Source organism: Hoplias malabaricus, chromosome 2, assembly GCF_029633855.1.
Source record: "Hoplias malabaricus isolate fHopMal1 chromosome 2, fHopMal1.hap1, whole genome shotgun sequence".
NCBI lineage: Eukaryota > Metazoa > Chordata > Actinopteri > Characiformes > Erythrinidae > Hoplias > Hoplias malabaricus.
In genome coordinates, this window is record NC_089801.1 from 17063363 (window position 1) to 17083171 (window position 19809).

At 43.3% G+C, this 19809-nt stretch overlaps 2 protein-coding genes across 5 annotated transcripts; one reads left to right on the plus strand and one right to left on the minus strand.

Moving 5' to 3' along the window:
- Positions 1-56: 56 nt before the first annotated feature.
- On the minus strand, positions 57-11960 carry zpax4 (zona pellucida protein AX 4). Of its 4 annotated transcripts, XM_066658546.1 has the most exons (20): positions 11943-11960; positions 10471-10513; positions 10146-10198; positions 9822-9911; positions 8913-9037; positions 8376-8522; positions 8209-8280; positions 7916-8113; positions 7292-7388; positions 6817-7034; positions 5867-6014; positions 5305-5516; positions 4985-5102; positions 4462-4667; positions 4136-4250; positions 3873-4042; positions 1984-2081; positions 1682-1806; positions 288-332; positions 57-186 (listed from the first exon to the last, which is right to left on the minus strand). In XM_066658546.1, the coding sequence occupies exons 4-19, from the start codon at positions 9907-9909 to the stop codon at positions 298-300; spliced, it is 2172 nt and encodes a 723-aa protein (XP_066514643.1). In that variant the 5' UTR covers positions 9910-9911; positions 10146-10198; positions 10471-10513; positions 11943-11960; the 3' UTR covers positions 57-186; positions 288-297. The 4 variants fall into 4 exon arrangements, with proteins under 4 accessions (XP_066514643.1, XP_066514646.1, XP_066514638.1 ...); XM_066658549.1 differs by lacking the exon at positions 11943-11960 and having other exon boundaries at positions 10471-10529; XM_066658541.1 differs by lacking the exons at positions 10471-10513; positions 11943-11960 and adding an exon at positions 10317-10453 and having other exon boundaries at positions 8215-8280.
- On the plus strand, positions 10966-17865 carry LOC136680194 (mitochondrial fission 1 protein-like). Its single transcript, XM_066658557.1, has 5 exons — positions 10966-11121; positions 11244-11376; positions 11814-11890; positions 12018-12123; positions 16397-17865. Exons 1-5 carry the CDS (start codon positions 11026-11028, stop codon positions 16492-16494), a joined length of 510 nt encoding a protein of 169 aa, XP_066514654.1. The 5' UTR covers positions 10966-11025; the 3' UTR covers positions 16495-17865.
- The last annotated feature ends 1944 nt before the right edge of the window (positions 17866-19809 follow it).

Consider the following 19809-nt stretch of genomic DNA (forward strand, 5'->3'; position numbering starts at 1 on the left):
ATGCGTGCGAAGGGAAGTTAAAGAGGACCAGGATGTTCACAATGAGAAAAATAAGACTTTATTTAAATCGCGATTGTGACAAAGCGCCTCTGACTGAACTTTCGGCCAATCACATTTCACCATGCCGCAGGGGTCCACCGCTGTCTTCATGGCAACATCACAGGTGAAGGGCTTCAGAGAACAGGACTAACACACACACACACACACACACACACACACACACACGGCTGAGAAGAGCAATCAAGTGAGATGTGCTGAAGTGTCGGTTTAATTGAGAATTCACTTACTCTAGTTTCCTCATCCTCCAGCAGGCAGAGGGCGCCATTTCATTTCTAAATGGATGAATTTAATGAGAAATGAACAAATCACCACAGCTGAAACACACATCAGAGCAGTGACTGTCTGTTTTTATGACTTTTGTATTCCTCTCAATTTCTAATGGTTTTATTTGTGGAAATATGCAAGTACAAAGCTATTGATAGTGGTATACATCCCACACTGTGTATTATGGTATTATAAAGAGAATTAATATAACCATCCAAAAATAAATAGATAAGTAGAAACAATACATTGTATTTAATAATAAAAATAAAATAGAATCTGGTCAGGAATCATTTATTGATGCATTTTTTCCAAAAACCTGACGTGGTTAGATTATTACTCACATGTTTAACTTTTACATCTGTGTCATTTGCCTGAAGTGAGAAGGGGACACTCATTTGAGGGAAAGCTTTTCAATCGTGGGGTGCCATGATTTTTGGGATTTTATAGATGTCTTTCTGGATTAAAACCTAATCTTTTCCAATTCAAGGAAAATGACCAAATCACAGAGCCACTGGGAGGCTTTTGGTGGATGGGGTCAGTGCTCTGGTCGTTGCCGGTAGAGAAACATATGCCAAGACCTCTTCAGTAGTGTGTAAAGAGTATTTAAACCATTGTTAATCAACCGGAAAATACATCATTAAAAACTTAGAACAATTTCAAGTTTAAATGTTTCTGATCAATACGTTTTTATAAGCGTCTTTTAGGACACTTTACAGTACAACAACAGGATAAAACTATAATAAGCAGCGAGGAGTGAAAGACAAATTACATAAAACTCCAGATGATGACATAAGAGCACAGTAAGAATAATGAGGACTACTACAGCTGTGGTGAGAAAAAGAAAAGATTTAAATGCTTCTTAAAAGGTGGACAGTGACAGAGAGACGAATAACTTTGGGCCTGAGACACTGAAGGCTCTGTGCCAGACCTGCGTAGTTTGGCAGGAGGAACACAGAGCAAATGAGCAGCAAAGTCCAGGTGACTGCTGACCAACAACTTGAGAAACATGAGTGAGATTGGCTTTTACTGATTGGTTCATCAACCCCATGTTGTATTTGTACTAGTTTCCCTTTACAATAACGAACCCTGTGGAGGACCTTAAACTGAACACGATTGAGTCGGGCACATGACGAAGATCCATTAACTATATTCACAGCTGATTCTCAGGTCTCACTGCTTTTTTTTTTGGACAAAAATTTTAATGTTGAAAACTAAGTGAAATTATTATTTTCTGTTACTAAGGTTACAGTCTGAATTAGGTGTAGATTTAGTGTAAATTAGCTACAGTCATTGCTATGGAAGGTTCTCACAAGTTTAGCAAAACCAGAGAGTGTGTGTGTGTAGGTGAAGTCCTTACCTGTGCTGTGTTTGTGAGAAGTGTGTGTGTGTTGTGGGGGTCTGAGAGGTGCGGGGGGGGAGTGTGGTTTGTAGATGGACACCCTGCTGGGTTCGTTCTCAGGATACACACATATCAAGGGAATCCTGATGAACACACACACATTCTTCTTATAAAAGGGACTGACACCCAGGTAAACGACCACACATCTTCAAAGGGACGTCATAAACTTATCAGAGAGATAAGTCAGTAACTATAAAAGTTTAAAGCCATACACACGCAGTGTTTACACTGACGGATGCTGTAACACCTGACTCACTCACCTGGGGGACAGGTGTGGGTGGGGTCCTTGCCTGACATGGGCAGGGCTTGGGGACAGGAGCCTAACCTCGTTGGTGTAGATCACATGACCGTCCACATGCTGTGGGCAACGAGCAGGAGATTCACATCAGAGCTCACACTTACATCCACGACATCAAACACAGTTTAATTAACCCGCACCATCTGACCAGTAGGGATCAACATCATCTGGTTATACCTGACCTCTCACCTGAAAATACCTTTCACATCAAAAAAGAGAAAAAAAAAAAAGCTTTCCCATGATCCAAACTGTCGTTCTGACAGAGTGTAATGCACTACAGGAACCGTAGAGGGCAGTATGGCTTCTACTTGGAGTCAAAACTCCACTTCCCTTAGAACTGGGAGGCTAACGTTGCTAACAAACACTGGAGGTGAATAGTCACAAATAGCCTTTTTTTTAAAGTAACACTAGGTTGTATATACTTTTTTTTTTTTAAATTACAGCTTCAAACTCACTGTGATGCTCCACTGAGCTGTAACAGGGAAAATAAAAGGTCCTGTCCATCCTACTTTTTTTTTTTACTAACTTTTTTAAGTTTAGCACTGCAGAAACTGCACTTTATAGCTTATGGAAGAGGGGAGGGTAAGAAACCACTTCTGCCTCCCACTACCCCTCGATTTCAGGACAGTGCTGTAAAAGTGAATTACACTATCACTGTAGGGAGGGGGGCCCACAACACAAAAAACAAAAAACACAGGACAGACGTCTCTCGGTCCATATTCAGGTTCTGTTTCAGGATGCAACACTACTACACAGTAGAACTGGAACAGGAGAACGGTGTTCTAGATTAACCAGAATCATGTTTTCCCTCTCACAGTTTAGTATCACTCCACACAAGACGCTTTACCCCAGCTCCTGTAGATGGCGGAATAGTACGGGAGAGCGGGGAGTGATGTGGAAATAAAAGTAGTCCCAGTTTCAGCTGAAACGTGTGTTTTTCCAAAGCGTATTTGAAAATTTTGATGTAAAAACAAATTAGAATTAGAAGCACTTAATTGGCCACTGTGCTTGCGCAGACACAAGAATTTGTTCTCCACATTTAACCCAATGTGCGCAGTGAAAAGCATTTTTACACACACACACACACACACAAGATGGCAGTGAGCAGCCCTAGCCACGGCACCCAGGGAGCAGTTGGGGGTTATGTGCCTTGCTCAAGGGCACTCAAGTCATGACCTAGTGACAAATATTTGTCAATATGTCCAAAAATCTATTTGGGACTACTGATTGCTAGTGTTTGTTATCAACGTTAGCCGCCTTCTAGCTCCAAATAAAAGCAGCAGGATTATGAATCCCAACTTTTCTCAGCAAAACGACCACATCTGGAGTCAGGGGAAAAACAATGGACTTTTGATTTTTTTTTTTTTTTTCACCAAACTTCTTCTTTAAATACTTTTAATTTATTGATTTATTGGAGGCAGCACGGTGGAGCAGCAGGTAGGTGTCGCAGTCACACAACTCCAGGGTTTTCTCTGTGTGGGTTTCCTCCGAGTGACTGTCTGTGAGGAGTGTGGTGTGTTCTCTCTGTGTCTGCGTGGGTTTCCTCCGGGTGACTGTCTGTGAGGAGTGTGGTGTGTTCTCTCTGTGTCTGCGTGGGTCTGTGTCTTCCTCCCACGCCCCAAAAACACACGCTGGTAAGTGGATTGGAGACGCAAAAGTATCTGTAGGTGAGAGTGCGTGAGTGAATGTGTGTGTGTGTCACCCAGTGAAGGACTGGCGCCCCCTCCAGGGTGTGTTCCTGCCTTGCGCACAATGATTCCAGGTAGGCTCTGGACCCACCGCCACCCTGAACTGGATAAGCGGTTAATGATAATGAATGAATTAATGAATGAATGATTGATTGGAACTCACAGTAACTGTGGTTCCGCACGTCTCTGTGTTAAATCTGAACATAACACTGGATCCGTCAGAGGCCAGAGGAACACAGGACGAGTCCTGTAGAGCCAGGAGCCCAGGATTGGCACCAGGGAACACAGCAGACAAGTCCAACAGCACCACCATCTGACCATCTGGCAGACACACTGCACAGAACACACACAAGTAAATGGGTTTGAGTTGGTCAGAAAGGGAGCACTGTTCTGTAGACTGTGTTTATACAGAAGTAGAACCTTTACCGAGCAGTTCCTCCACAGGTAACAAACACTCCTGCAGGTGTGTGAACTCCTCCATCGTCGCCATGTGGACCACACTGACCCAAACACTGACCTCCAGTCCCCGCAGATCCAACCCCTGAGACACCAGATTACAGCAGTGTGACAGTATTAGAGTTGTCATTTTAGCTCTTATTTAAACATACACAGATCTTATTATTCCTTCTGTGCTCATAGTGCCCTCTTGTGGAGAAATGTCAGACTGCTAAACATGAGTGTGTAAGACATTTCAAAGTGGTTTTGATATTAAAAAACATTGCTGTGTAGGGGACAAAGGTCAGTGTGTTTACCCTGTAGTCCACCCCTGGAGCGTAGAGTGGTATCTCCAGGCTGAGGAACTCCTCTGTACTGTCCACTACATACTGTCCTTCTTGAACCAGCTGCCAGTCGAGTTTCAGTCCACCCACATACACACTCCACTCCGCCTCCAGGTCCCCATAGTGCACCAGGATCCTGACGCCATGCTCCGTACACTCGCCCCCCAGACGTGGCGCCACTGCGGAATAAATGCGGGAGGAACAAGGTTGGAGTTAGACATCACACACAAGGAAAACCCAGAGCAGGTTTGTTTTTACTGAGGTTAGGATCTTAAAAGTGAATCAACTGTTACACTGACACCTAGGGGCCCAGATGTGTTAGAGCTATTCCACCTGTACTGGAGCTGGTTTAAACATAGCTGCCCTGAGGTGAGGGCCACTGGTTCATTCAGACACCACTCAGCAGCAGATCCTTCCACTTTATAAAGGATAAGTACATCACGGACAGAAGGATTGATTACTACTTTTTTGGTGGTGAGGAGGAGTGTGGACTCACCGACGTCCTGCTGAGTGGCTCGGACAGCAGCGGGAACGTGGAACACCTCTCCATCAGGAGACAGCAGGAAGGAGAAGAGCAGAGAGAGAGAGTAGCTCCTGTAACCTCCTCCCAGATACTGCACAGAGGAAAATCAATCAATCAAATCAGCCGACACACAGCCCACACCTCAACATCGGTCCACGGCAGGGACCTGAACCAAAAGCAGAAAAGGCAAGGCCAGGGGTTCCCACACGTTTCCTGCAGTGTCCCCACACTGTTGTAGAAGAGTGTATTTTTGGAGCATCACTCCAAAAATGTGTGTGTGTGTGTGTCCTCACCTTGCTTGTGACGAGGGGGTGTGAGAAGGGCACCTGCAGCAGGTAGGAGTGTGTTCCGTTGGGGAAGGAAAGCTGTGAGATTTGGACGGTGTTCTGTTTGGATTCGTTCAAATTAAACACACGTGTTGCCACTGTCACATTCTCCAACACCACGTCAGGGAGGAACACACCCACAGACACTGCCAACCTTCCACCTCCAGAGGGCGCTGTGACTGAGAGGGGGAGAGACAGACAGAAAAACCCTTTCAGAACAGTCTCTGTATTTGACTCCATCACTCCCTCCCTCTCTGTTCCTGCAGTTCCTTTTATGACACGATATAAAACAGTATTTAAATATTCAGAGGCTGGTAATGTGGGGATGTGAGGTTCTCATGCCACAGTAACATTACACAAACTTAAAGGTTCTTCAGAAGGTTCTCAACTGAATCATTACCCCCCTTAAGCAGCAAAGAACCATTGGTTAAGTTAATTGATGAGGACAGTGGTGTGTTTCCAGTTGGTTCTCAGGGTTCTGATGCTGTGTGTGTGTGTGTGTGTGTGTGTCTCTGTTTCTCTCTCTCACGGTTGGTGATGATGGGTGTGTGTTTCTGGTCGACTCTCAAGGTTCTGAAGCTGCGCTGTGTTTGGTTCCAGGTCGAATCCTGCCACTGTCTCAGCAGCTCCACATCCACTTCATACAGCTGAGAATACACACCTGCAGATACAGCACTCTATACACACACACACACACACACACACATACACACGTTTATTGGAAAACATGAAAGACCTGAGACACACACACCTGAGGAATCTGAGTCATGGGCTTGGTCCAGGGCCCTCTGTGTGTGTGGAGCTGCGTTCCTAAAGGTTGAGGCTGAGCTTATCACAGAAGGCTGTTCCGATGATAAGGACCCTTCGTGTACGGCCAAGAAACGCAGCCTACATTTGGAGACATTTGAAAGATGCAACAGACGTATCCTTCATGGCCCTCAGTTACCCACAATTCTCTGCTCACGTCTGGCACAAAGAAGAAAATAAACAAGACACGGAGAAAAACGAGCTTCAGGAGCAGAGTTCGCTTACCTTTAAAGTGTTAAATAACTGATTACAACATTTGTCTCTGTAACATTTAATCAATACGTTTATTGGTATATTACAGAACCACAGAAACATTTATTTTATTTATTACTGTTTTATATTTAATCCTCGTTGAGATGTAAATGAAGTCTGAGGAATGTGTTTTAATAACATTTTTATAACAGTATTATTTTATTAATAATAATAATGTTTATTTTAATAATGTATAAATTTTAAAGTCTTGTTAATGCTTTGAGGCAGATCTTTCCGGTGACGTCACGACTCAGCCTCCTTACACCGCTCCATTTTTGTGACCGAGGTCACTAATGAGGAGTCTTAGGTCGTCCTACCTTCGCTGCAGCCTAGGCTTTGGAGTGCAGCTTGAATGTGTGTGTGTGTGTGTGTGTGTGTGAGAGAGAGAGACAGTGTATATGTGTTTTTGTATAAACATGCCTTAAGGCGTCCTCCCTCAGCTCCAAATGGGATGCGGATCTCTATGGTACCGTTGTTGTCGTGGATGCGGTAACCACGGTTATGGGCCACACACTGTGTGATGTAATGTCCCCCCACTGCCACCTTCAGACTCTTCTCTCTAACTGGGCTCACCACCAGTGGGGGCAGCAGCCAGGGCAACACCAAGAGCACATCACCACCTTCCAATCTGCCCTTATCTGGAGTAAAGAGGGGTAAAGCAGCTCTGTAGATGGTAGAGGCGCTGGTGGAGGAGGAGAGGGAGTAAAAAGTTGGGTGTGTGTTGGAGACGTAGAGGAGGCTGGTTCCATTCACTCAACACTGGAAAGAAAGCCGAGTCTCTACCATCCACCAGGACACTTCCCACCACAACCACAGTCCTCCTCCTCCTCTCCAAGCTGATAACCTTCACATTAATCTGGAATGGTGTGTATGTAGAGTGTGAGATAATTCATACTTGTGCTGCAGGCCACTGATGTGTCCACTCTGAGCAGAGTCCAGTGGTGTCTGTACAGGACGGTAGCACTGACCACTTCCACTGAAACCTCTCCATCCTGTGGGAGACATCCACACACAGGTAAACACAGTAAACACACACACACCACACTCCTCAGACCCACAACCCACAGGACCTTGGAGCTGTGACAGAGACACTACCTGCTGCTCCACTGTGTCGGCCAAACATATTTAAAAAGGGGCCTGTGCCGCTGCTGTTTTTGGTTCCAAACCACCAGGAGGTCACATGATCAGTTGTTTTACTGAGACTGAGAATTAAAGACATGTAATCAGGTGTGCTCTGGTCTGAATGGACTAAAACCCAGCCGGCAAAACGGCACTTTGCCGATAAGATTGCCCACTCTTAGAATGTGCAATAATTAGACATACTGCCCCCTACACTTCCTGCAGTGTATTACACACTGTCAAAATAACTGTGTGGATCATATAAAGGTTAAAAAAGCACCTTGACTTTCTTTATGCACAAATATTTTTTACGTAAATGACATCATCAGTGATCAATAAGCGATATTGACCAGTGGTCAGTGCTGTGTTTTAAAGCTGGGCACGAGTCCGTGGCTCTGACCTGGAGATTGTACGCAAGTCTGGACCCGTATCCACAGCGGAGAACTATGCGCGTTGCCGTGGGGATGATACGGTAACCAAGCAGGTGAACCAGGTTTACAGGAATATTCTCCTCCTTCAGCGGAGTCCAGCCGGAGCCTGGGTGCTGCCGGAGATCAGGCACACGGAACATCACACGCCACTCACGCAGTGCATCGTCCTACACACACACAGACACACACACACACACACAATCAAGTTGTAAAAATAGTGTAGTTGGTCATAATATTTTAAATACATTAATATAATACACACAGTTACCACAGGAGGTGGGGTCACAAACTCAGTTCCTCTGTGATCAGGAGGAAGCCGTTTCTCCACAGAGACCTGTGTAAACCCACACACACACACGTATGTAAAGATGTTGAGATGAGGTACGTATTATAACACACTGAAATATTAACATATATGTTTGCAAACACCTCCATGTAGTTGTTCTCACAGACGACCTCTCGGGGGCGCCATGACTCCTCCAGACTGCAGGAGAGCGGCAGAGGGTGACGAGAAAGGTCCTCTCCATCAGGACCCACTTTCACAAGCCACAGCATCAGCCGGAAGTCAGAATCATCCTGGAGAAGAACAACCACCAATCAGACTCACTGCAGCATCAATAAACAAAAAACCACCAATCAGCAGGATTTATCAGTGAGCCACATCTCTTAACAAGAGCCAGACTTCCTGCTCTGATTCTCCTTCACATACTGACACCTAGCAGCCTGAAGGTATTGGAGGTGAGCGTGGACCCCACCGTGCAGGGGATGCACTCTATGGACCATAAACAGGCACAATTATGAACAAACGTTAGGCCCTTTGTGTTGGTAAAAATGAATGACTGCTCCTTTAAGCCCAAAGTTGGGGGTTATGGTGGATAGGCTCGAGCTTGGGCTGAAGTTATCTGGCTAACTATGAAATCCTGCTTTATAAAATCCTCCCAGAATCCCCCCAGAGGCAAGAGGCACCTGGTTGTCCACAGCGCAGGCGAGGTACGAGACTCTGAGTGTCAGATCTCCCCAGGAGTCCATCAGCAGAGAATAACCACACTCCTCTGCCCAGTGGCCCTCAACCGTACGGACTCCTGACTCTCCTAAAACACACACACACACAGCGATGTAGAGTAAAGCCTTGTATAGGACAGATCCATGTGTTGGATTAAGCCTGTAGCTTTACATTCTTAATCATAATCTGTGGTTTCTGATCCTTTAGATTTTAGATCTGGATTATATGATCCAGTCTAAACTTTAATCAGGATTAAATCCTACAGCTGGGTTTTTCTAAACTTCGGGCAGAAATCTAGGATAGTTTTGATACAAAATAAGAGGGTTATGATGATCCCACTTTGAGAGGTGGATTCAAGCAGGATTCGAGTGTGATGAGGACACGCCTCGTACAGAAACGACTTGGAAATAAACCGGTGTTGTGTAAAAGTGATTTTAAAGCACTCACACGCAAACATATTTACAATTTTTTTTAAGAAAGGCAAGTAAAATGTTGTCCAGCAGATGGCAGTATTGAGGTGGTCTTAACTCACAGAAAATACAGATCTAGAAATCCTCACCCTGAGAGATCTGGACCAGTTTAATCCAATCAGAAAAGGTTTTGAAAAAATTGGGCAAAATACCCGAGTTAATTTTGAAAATGGCGATTTGATTGATCCAGACGAATTTAGACCACAATTAAAAGTTTTGTAAAACCGGCCCCTGGAGTCCACAGTGTGTCACAGCGCCAGGCTCCACTTCTGTTACTCAGAAAGTATCAGTTCTCACAGAGATTCAACACTAATGATAAAAATAAGCTGCTGTTTCCTTTATTTCCATCAGAAAGTGTCACCAATGAAAAAACAAACTCAACCCCATTTTTAACCTCTTTACCTTGTACTTCAAACCTGAACTTGGGTCCGAGGAAGTGTGACTTCACAAACAGCAAGAAATGCCGATCACGACACTCAGTCTTAAACATTCCTGCAGAAAACAAGAAAAAATATGTATCGTATTTATTCAGGACAACTTTCCAGATGCAGAGACTAATCTCGACCAGAAACCACCAGCAGTGGAAACCCCCACTTCTTCCAGCACACAGGAGTAGCATGGGATCCTCCTCCACTGCTTCACTGAGATAAGAGTGAATAAACACTGCAGTTTTCTCTGGAAAAGCCCTGAATTTCTGTAAAACTGATGATGAGCTGAAGTACTTACCGTCCTGTGTAGACTGACCTAGGGTCAAAGACAACAATCCCAACAACAAAGCACTGTAAAAGAAGAGAGGACCCATGATTATTTATTCTCCCATTGGACAATACTCAGGCTTTAACACTGTAGGCTACTGCATTCATATCCAACTGCCTGAATTTGACCAGAGACACTCACAAAATCAAAAATTTCTTATGATTCATTTTTGTAACTGTGTTAATGTGATACATAAATTTTCATCAAATTAAACGAATTATAAACGTCTTCTTCAGAAATATCTGCTGAAATACGCTGAACTGGGTTCAAACTAAAGCTTCTGAAACTCACACACCTGACAGGTGAGTGTCACTAATGAGTCACGTGACCACCAGGTTCTGATCAATCAATCCACATGGAAAGAGAGAGAAAGTGTTAGAAATAATCCAGAAATGTGCAGCTTTTACAGCATTAGAGTAGAAACCTACACAACAGTAGTCTTATGTTCGGCTAATGCTAACTGTGCACTCAAAAAAAAAAAAAAAAAAAAAAAAAAAAACACTGAAAATAGTGTTTTATAAAAGAGTCTGAAAATAATTTTATAAAACTAAAGTCTAACAACTTTTAATTTCTATAAACATGTGATTTTATTGTTAGTCACGGGCTGCTTTGCAAAGACTGGCCTGAATATTTGGCCTAAAACCTTAAAATATTAAACAGTTGATTTTATGATTATTTAATTCTGAAACCGTTTGCTGTAAATCTTGCTTTAGATATGAACATATATAAAAATGGACTTCATTTACAGAGTGCGGCTTTAAAAGAGATAAAGCAATTTATTCATACGAGGAAAAAAATAAAGCAACAATAAATGTTTTCAGACTAGCGGAGGTCATTTCCACATCACGTGATGACCAAGCTCGGCGTGTCATGTGACCGGGTGACGTCATCCAAAACAAGCATGGAGGCGGTGGTGGAGGAGGTCGTGGCTCCTGAAGATCTGCAGGTAAAGATTCGGGAGATTTGGGATTAAAAACCACGCGTACAGGACATTAACCCGCACCAGGGGCGACCTCTGTCCCTCTGATCTCTCTGCTCCTGTTTGTTTGTTTGTTTGTTTATCCGCAGAGGTTCGAGAAGAAGTTCCAGGCGGAGCTGGCGAAGGGCAGCGTCTCCAAAGAAACTAAATTCGAATATGCGTGGTGTTTAATCCGGAGCAAATCCAGCTCTGATATTAAAAAGGGTATCGAGCTCCTGGACGGTGAGACAGCACACGGTTTATATACGTCTGAAATTTACGTTACACACAAACTACTGTTCTACCGCAAATATATAACCTTAGTTACACCAATCTATACTTAATCTACTTCATACACCTCTGATATACACTCCTGTCCATTTCAGTCCATTCCAGAACATACACTGGCCACTTTATCAGAAACACCCCCCTCTACTGACACTCACTGGCCACTTTATCAGAAACACCCCCCCTCTACTGACACTCACTGGCCACTTTATCAGAAACACCCCCCTCTACTGACACTCACTGGCCACTTTATCAGAAACACCCCACTACTACTGACATTGACTGATTTGTTAATGAAGGACGAGATGATGGAGAACACACTAGAACCTCCAACTGGCCAGGGAAGTGTGTGTGTGTGGAGGGGTCTCTAAACGTACACTGAATTTCCACAGAGCTCGTCCATAAAGGGAGCAAAGATGACCAGAGGGACTTCCTGTTCTACCTGGCCGTGGGCAACTACAAACTCAAGGTGAGCATGAGTTCAGCAGTGAGTCCGCACTGTCTCTGACCTGAGTACTGACCTGCTGTCCTGTCTGTCCTCTCTGTTGTCCTGTCTGTCCTCTCTGTTGTCCTGTCTGTCCTCCCTGGTTCTGCAGGAGTATGAGAAAGGGCTGAAGTATATCCGAACTCTGCTGAGCAACGAGCCGGGGAACACACAGGCTCTGGAGATGGAGAAGCTCATCAACAAGGCCATGAAGAGAGGTCAGGAACTGCTCTAACTTTCCTACGTCTGCTGCTGGACAGGTCTAAAAGACATAGAGGTCAACTCAGAGCAGAGGACATGAAGATCCAGTGCAGTCCTGTATTTCAGAAATTCTTAAAGTAACACTAAGTAATATTTTTATCTTAAAACTCCAGCTTTAAAAACATTTGGATGCTCCACTGAGCTGTAAATGTGAGAATAGAGCCTCTGTTGTTGCTGCTTTGGGCTCCGCACTGCAGAAAATGTACTATATATCTTTTGGAGGTGTGTAGACCCAGGGAGATCAGGGACTAACTGAGTGAATATTGTGCAAAATTAGGGATAAAATAAATATACTTTCCTCTAAAACATATTTTTTAGTGCAGTTTCTGCAGTGCTGGGTCCGCAGCAGCAGGAAGCGCCATCCTCCTGTTAGTTTATGACTGATGTAGTTCACTGTAGAGGGAGCGAGGAGCTGTGTGTGTACAGTGTAGTTTGTGACTGATGTAGTTCACTGTAGAGGGAGGGAGGAGCTGTGTGTGTACAGTGTAGTTTATGACTGATGTAAGTTCACTGTAGAGGGAGCGAGGAGCTGTGTGTGCACAGTGTAGTTTGTGACTGATGTAGTTCACTGTAGAGGGAGTGAGGAGCTGTGTGTGTACAGTGTAGTTTGTGACTGATGTAGTTCACTATAGAGGGAGTGAGGAGCTGTGTGTGTACAGTGTAGTTTGTGACTGATGTAGTTCACTGTAGAGGGAGGGAGGAGCTGTGTGTGTACAGTGTAGTTTGTGACTGATGTAGTTCACTGTAGAGGGAGCGAGGAGCTGTGTGTGTACAGTGTAGTTTGTGACTGATGTAGTTCACTGTAGAGGGAGTGAGGAGCTGTGTGTGTACAGTGTAGTTTGTGACTGATGTAGTTCACTGTAGAGGGAGGGAGGAGCTGTGTGTGTACAGTGTAGTTTGTGACTGATGTAGTTCACTGTAGAGGGAGCGAGGAGCTGTGTGTGTACAGTGTAATTTATGACTGATGTAGTTCACTGTAGAGGGAGCGAGGAGCTGTGTGTGTACAGTGTAATTTATGACTGATGTAGTTCACTGTAGAGGGAGCGAGGAGCTGTGTGTGTACAGTGTAGTTTGTGACTGATGTAGTTCACTGTAGAGGGAGCGAGGAGCTGTGTGTGTACAGTGTAATTTATGACTGATGTAGTTCACTGTAGAGGGAGCGAGGAGCTGTGTGTGTACATTGTAATTTGTGACTGATGTAGTTCACTGTAGAGGGAGTGAGGAGCTGTGCGTGTACAGTGTAGTTTGTGACTGATGTAGTTCACTGTAGAGGGAGTGAGGAGCTGTGTGTGTACAGTGTAGTTCGTGACTGATGTAGTTCACTGTAGAGGGAGTGAGGAGCTGTGCGTGTACAGTGTAGTTTGTGACTGATGTAGTTCACTGTAGAGGGAGTGAGGAGCTGTGTGTGTACAGTGTAATTTATGACTGATGTAGTTCACTGTAGAGGGAGCGAGGAGCTGTGTGTGTACAGTGTAGTTTGTGACTGATGTAGTTCACTGTAGAGGGAGCGAGGAGCTGTGTGTGTACAGTGTAATTTATGACTGATGTAGTTCACTGTAGAGGGAGTGAGGAGCTGTGCGTGTACAGTGTAGTTTGTGACTGATGTAGTTCACTGTAGAGGGAGTGAGGAGCTGTGTGTGTACAGTGTAGTTTATGACTGATGTAGTTCACTGTAGGGGGATCGAGGAACTGTGTGTGTACAGTGTAGTTTGTGACTGATGTAGTTCACTGTAGAGGGAGTGAGGAGCTGTGTGTGTACAGTGTAGTTTGTGACTGATGTAGTTCACTGTAGGGGGAGCGAGGAGCTGTGTGTGTACAGTGTAGTTTATGACTGATGTAGTTCACTGTAGAGGGAGTGAGGAGCTGTGTGTGTACAGTGTAGTTTGTGACTGATGTAGTTCACTGTAGGGGGAGCGAGGAGCTGTGTGTGTACAGTGTAGTTTGTGACTGATGTAGTTCACTGTAGGGGGAGCGAGGAGCTGTGTGTGTACAGTGTAGTTTTTGACTGATGTAGTTCACTGTAGAGGGAGCGAGGAGCTGTGTGTGTACAGTGTAGTTTGTGACTGATGTAGTTCACTGTAGAGGGAGCGAGGAGCTGTGTGTGTACAGTGTAGTTTGTGACTGATGTAGTTCACTGTAGAGGGAGTGAGGAGCTGTGTGTGTACAGTGTAGTTTGTGACTGATGTAGTTCACTGTAGGGGGAGCGAGGAGCTGTGTGTGTACAGTGTAGTTTGTGACTGATGTAGTTCACTGTAGAGGGAGCGAGGAGCTGTGTGTGTACAGTGTAGTTTATGACTGATGTAGTTCACTGTAGAGGGAGCGAGGAGCTGTGTGTGTACAGTGTAGTTTGTGACTGATGTAGTTCGCTGTAGAGGGAGGGAGGAGCTGTGTGTGTACAGTGTAGTTTATGACTGATGTAGTTCACTGTAGAGGGAGCGAGGAGCTGTGTGTGTACAGTGTAGTTTGTGACTGATGTAGTTCACTGTAGAGGGAGTGAGGAGCTGTGTGTGTACAGTGTAGTTTGTGACTGATGTAGTTCACTATAGAGGGAGTGAGGAGCTGTGTGTGTACAGTGTAGTTTGTGACTGATGTAGTTCACTGTAGAGGGAGGGAGGAGCTGTGTGTGTACAGTGTAGTTTGTGACTGATGTAGTTCACTGTAGAGGGAGCGAGGAGCTGTGTGTGTACAGGGTAGTTTGTGACTGATGTAGTTCACTGTAGAGGGAGTGAGGAGCTGTGTGTGTACAGTGTAGTTTGTGACTGATGTAGTTCACTGTAGAGGGAGGGAGGAGCTGTGTGTGTACAGTGTAGTTTGTGACTGATGTAGTTCACTGTAGAGGGAGCGAGGAGCTGTGTGTGTACAGTGTAATTTATGACTGATGTAGTTCACTGTAGGGGGAGCGAGGAGCTGTGTGTGTACAGTGTAATTTATGACTGATGTAGTTCACTGTAGAGGGAGCGAGGAGCTGTGTGTGTACAGTGTAGTTTGTGACTGATGTAGTTCACTGTAGAGGGAGCGAGGAGCTGTGTGTGTACAGTGTAATTTATGACTGATGTAGTTCACTGTAGAGGGAGCGAGGAGCTGTGTGTGTACATTGTAATTTGTGACTGATGTAGTTCACTGTAGAGGGAGTGAGGAGCTGTGCGTGTACAGTGTAGTTTGTGACTGATGTAGTTCACTGTAGAGGGAGTGAGGAGCTGTGCGTGTACAGTGTAGTTTGTGACTGATGTAGTTCACTGTAGAGGGAGTGAGGAGCTGTGTGTGTACAGTGTAGTTCGTGACTGATGTAGTTCACTGTAGAGGGAGTGAGGAGCTGTGCGTGTACAGTGTAGTTTGTGACTGATGTAGTTCACTGTAGAGGGAGTGAGGAGCTGTGTGTGTACAGTGTAATTTATGACTGATGTAGTTCACTGTAGAGGGAGCGAGGAGCTGTGTGTGTACAGTGTAGTTTGTGACTGATGTAGTTCACTGTAGAGGGAGCGAGGAGCTGTGTGTGTACAGTGTAATTTATGACTGATGTAGTTCACTGTAGAGGGAGTGAGGAGCTGTGCGTGTACAGTGTAGTTTGTGACTGATGTAGTTCACTGTAGAGGGAGTGAGGAGCTGTGTGTGTACAGTGTAGTTTTTGACTGATGTAGTTCACTGTAGAGGGAGCGAGGAGCTGTGTGTGTACAGTGTAGTTTGTGACTGATGTAGTTCACTGTAGAGGGAGTGAGGAGCTGTGTGTGTACAGTGTAGTTTGTGACTGATGTAGTTCACTGTAGGGGGAGCGAGGAGCTGTGTGTGTACAGTGTAGTTTGTGACTGATGTAGTTCACTGTAGAGGGAGCGAGGAGCTGTGTGTGTACAGTGTAGTTTGTGACTGATGTAGTTCACTGTAGAGGGAGCGAGGAGCTGTGTGTGTACAGTGTAATTTATGACTGATGTAGTTCACTGTAGAGGGAGTGGGGATCTGTGTGTGTACAGTGTAGTTTGTGACTGATGTAGTTCACTGTAGTCAGCGATCTGTTCACTGTAGATCATCTGTCAGTGATCAGGATGCACAGGGCCTTTTGTTTCCTAAAGACATTTCTGTCTGTCTCAGTTGGCTGAATTTTAGGTCACACCGAATGAAAGGCTGCTGGTGTTGCTCTTTAAGGGTAAAAACAGTATCCAGGCAGAGGTTTAACTCCTCTAAATGGACAGTGCCTGTACAAGCTGTGCTCTAATACACTGTGTTTCCTCTGTGTAGACGGGCTGGTCGGCATGGCCATAGTTGGAGGGATCGGACTGGGTGTGGCCGGACTGGCAGGGCTGATCGGATTAGCCGTTGCAAAGAAAGCAGCCTGAGATGTTGGACGGTGAACGGTGATTGGACAAGGTCAGATTCCGGAAGACTCCCAGTGGGAAGACGTCCACCCACCAAGCCTCAGCAGAACCTGAGATGATTTAACCCAACAATGCCTTAATATTTATGAATAAAGGCAGTTTTCCCACAATACCAGCTGAGCTTTCCATATCAGACATTAGCATTATGCTAACTATGCTAGTTTTTAACTTCAGCTTTAGCTTAGTCTCCAGAGAACACACACATTAGCCTCCGAACTGTGTAGTAAAGATGAGAGGAATGTTACACTTTATGATTTTACACTTTTACACAGACTGTTCATTATTTTCACCATCACTGTTCTTCTGTTTCTGCCAAAATGATACTGAGAGGAATGTTAATGACTGCAGGAAGGCAATTTTAGATATAAAAGAGCTTTGAGTTAGAATTTCTCAGTATTTTAATATTTTGTTATATTTGAGTTCCTAACTGTTGCATTTTTAGCTTTGCCTAGGACTCCATAAATTAATAAATAAAATGATTAATCAAAATTAATCATTTTATTGTTGATTAATGAAAATTAAGTTGATTAATGAAAATTAATCAACTACTGTTGATTAATTTCTATTACCTTTTACCGGCATTATCCACGTTTCCCCGGTGTAAATTAAAGTAAACGTCAGGAGTTGATGGACTACATTTTGGAGACTGGGGCAGGATTTCTTGAAAAAATGCTGCTTTAGTCTTCAAACCTGATTCGGGTATTTTTTATAAAGAGGGGCATGAAACTGAACAGAAACTCACAAGGAACTTAGAAGTCCAGGAAATGTAGTTCCTTTCCACTGTCCACAGGGGGCGCATTAATAACAGTTGAGGTTTAGTCAGAGCCTTTTAAAATCATGTATTTATTATTTTGGATTTTTAATCAAACCTAATTGACCTTTAGTCAAACCTAAAGGTGTCTATTGTTAAAGCCAAACGAATAGTATCACTGTTATCAGAGATGCACTGATACTTGTAGAGATGTGATATTATTTGTGCACATACCTGCAGAAAACAGTATGTAAACATTTATAAACTATTGAAATTACACTTTTTAGCATCACAGAGGAACAAACACTACAATTCTGTAGAAATAAATGTTCAGATGTAGTGCAGTAAAACAGCGGCCCATAAACCTGCTCTAGAGTTTAATAAACATCAGTCAAACATCTGTCCAATATGCAGTTTTCAAATAATCTGTCTGCTGAATCTGATATAACTACAACAGCAGCAGGCATTCATGTTTATCGTGGTTGTTGTTGTTTATTGTTGTCTTGTGTGAAGAATTGTTCTGTTTCAGTTTGTGCTTTGTTGCCTATTTGTATTTTGTTTTTGCTTTAAATAAATCCTTAACACAGTGACGTGTGTGTGTGTATGTTTGTGTGTGTGTGTGCGCGCGCACACTCTTACACGTTACTCTGTAGCTGTATCTCTGAAAACCATAATTTTGAGAGATTTTTGCTCCTAAATTAATAGGTTACAAGATAAATTTCCCGTTCATCCCACCTACACATACTGATTAATATAACTCACTTAACGTGGAAACTAAACACACACACACACACCGTACTGGGACAGTGTCCAGAGAATCTGTGACCTTTGTTGACCCCTCTCTATCTGCGGAGAGGAACCACTGAAACTTTTATTAGAAACAAACATTAGCTTTAGCACTTGTGTAAACGCAGGGTTTGATTAAGCACGATGCTAGCTTTGTTGACTTTGGCACACCACAGGTTTTTTCTCCACTCTAACACACCTGGTTCAGTCACACCTGTAACCAGCTCACCTGGACCAGGTGACCATCTTCCAGCACACCTGGGCCAGGTGACCATCTCCCAGCACACCTGGACCAGGTGACCATCTCCCAGCACACCTGGACCAGGTGACCATCTCCCAGCACACTGAATAATGTAATATAAATCATAAATACTTATTCGTTTTACATAGGAAACGCCAAAAACAAAGCTGGAACAAACACATAAATGGATTGTTCCCTCCTTCGCCATGGAGACACATCCATCACTAGGAGAATGAAGAGGAAGCAGCTTGGGCTCAACGTGTGTGAACTTAATGAGGTTTCAGTCATCAACAGGCCATTCACACACACACACACACTTTCCGGACAGAATAGACCCAGTGTTCGGTTAAAGCTGGAAATGTTAGACTGAAATTCTAAATTATTTTAGCTCAGATGAGTTTAGTCTGGTTAACTTTAGTATAGTTTATTATTATTATTATTATTATTATTATTATTATTTAGTTGAGTTTATTGGAATCTTGTTAAATTTAGATTTGTACTGGATTGTGCCCAGTCCAGTACAGTTGGTTTAGTCTAATCTAGTTTATTTTATTTCAGAATAATCTAATTATATTGATGTTAGTTTAGTGCAGGTTTTCTTAGTTCAGATTAGTTTAGTTCAGATTAGTTAAATACAGATTAGTTTAGTTCAGGTTAGTGCAGATTAGTTTAGTTCAGATTAGTGTAGATTAGTTTAGTTCAGATTAGTTAAATACAGATGAATTTAGTTCAGATTAGTTAAATACAGATTAGTTTAGTTCAGGTTAGTGCAGATTAGTTTAGTTCAGATTAGTTAAATACAGATTAGTTAAATTAAGATTAGTTTAGTTCTGGTTAGTTATATGCAGATTAGTTTAGTTCAGATTAGTGTAGATTAGTTTAGTTCAGATTAGTTAAATACAGATGAATTTAGTTCAGATTAGTTAAATACAGATTAGTTTAGTTCAGGTTAGTGCAGATTAGTTTAGTTCAGATTAGTGTAGATTAGTTTAGTTCAGATTAGTTAAATACAGATGAATTTAGTTCAGATTAGTTAAATACAGATTAGTTTAGTTCAGGTTAGTGCAGATTAGTTTAGTTCAGATTAGTGTAGATTAGTTTATTTCAGATTAGTTTAGTTCAGATTAGTGTAGATTAGTTTAGTTCAGATTAGTTTTCAAGTGCTGTTTAGTTTAGTTCAAATTTGTTTAGTGCAGATTAGATTAGTTCAGATTAATTTAGATCAGATAAGTTAAATACAGATTAGTTTGTTCAGATTAGTTTAGTTCAGATTATTGTGTGTTTTGGTTCGGCTACATTTTCTTCCCAGTGTTTAATATCCCTTTAGAATTCCAGTATTGGGCTTAACCCTATAACCCACTTTTGTGTGTGTGTGTGTGTGTGTGTTAAAGAGGTTAAGTGCTGACTCACTGCAGGTGATTAAAATGACAGCTGGAGAAGCTGATTAATCATTAACAGTTTATTAATGATTGATTGATGTCAGTGAACCTTCAATTAT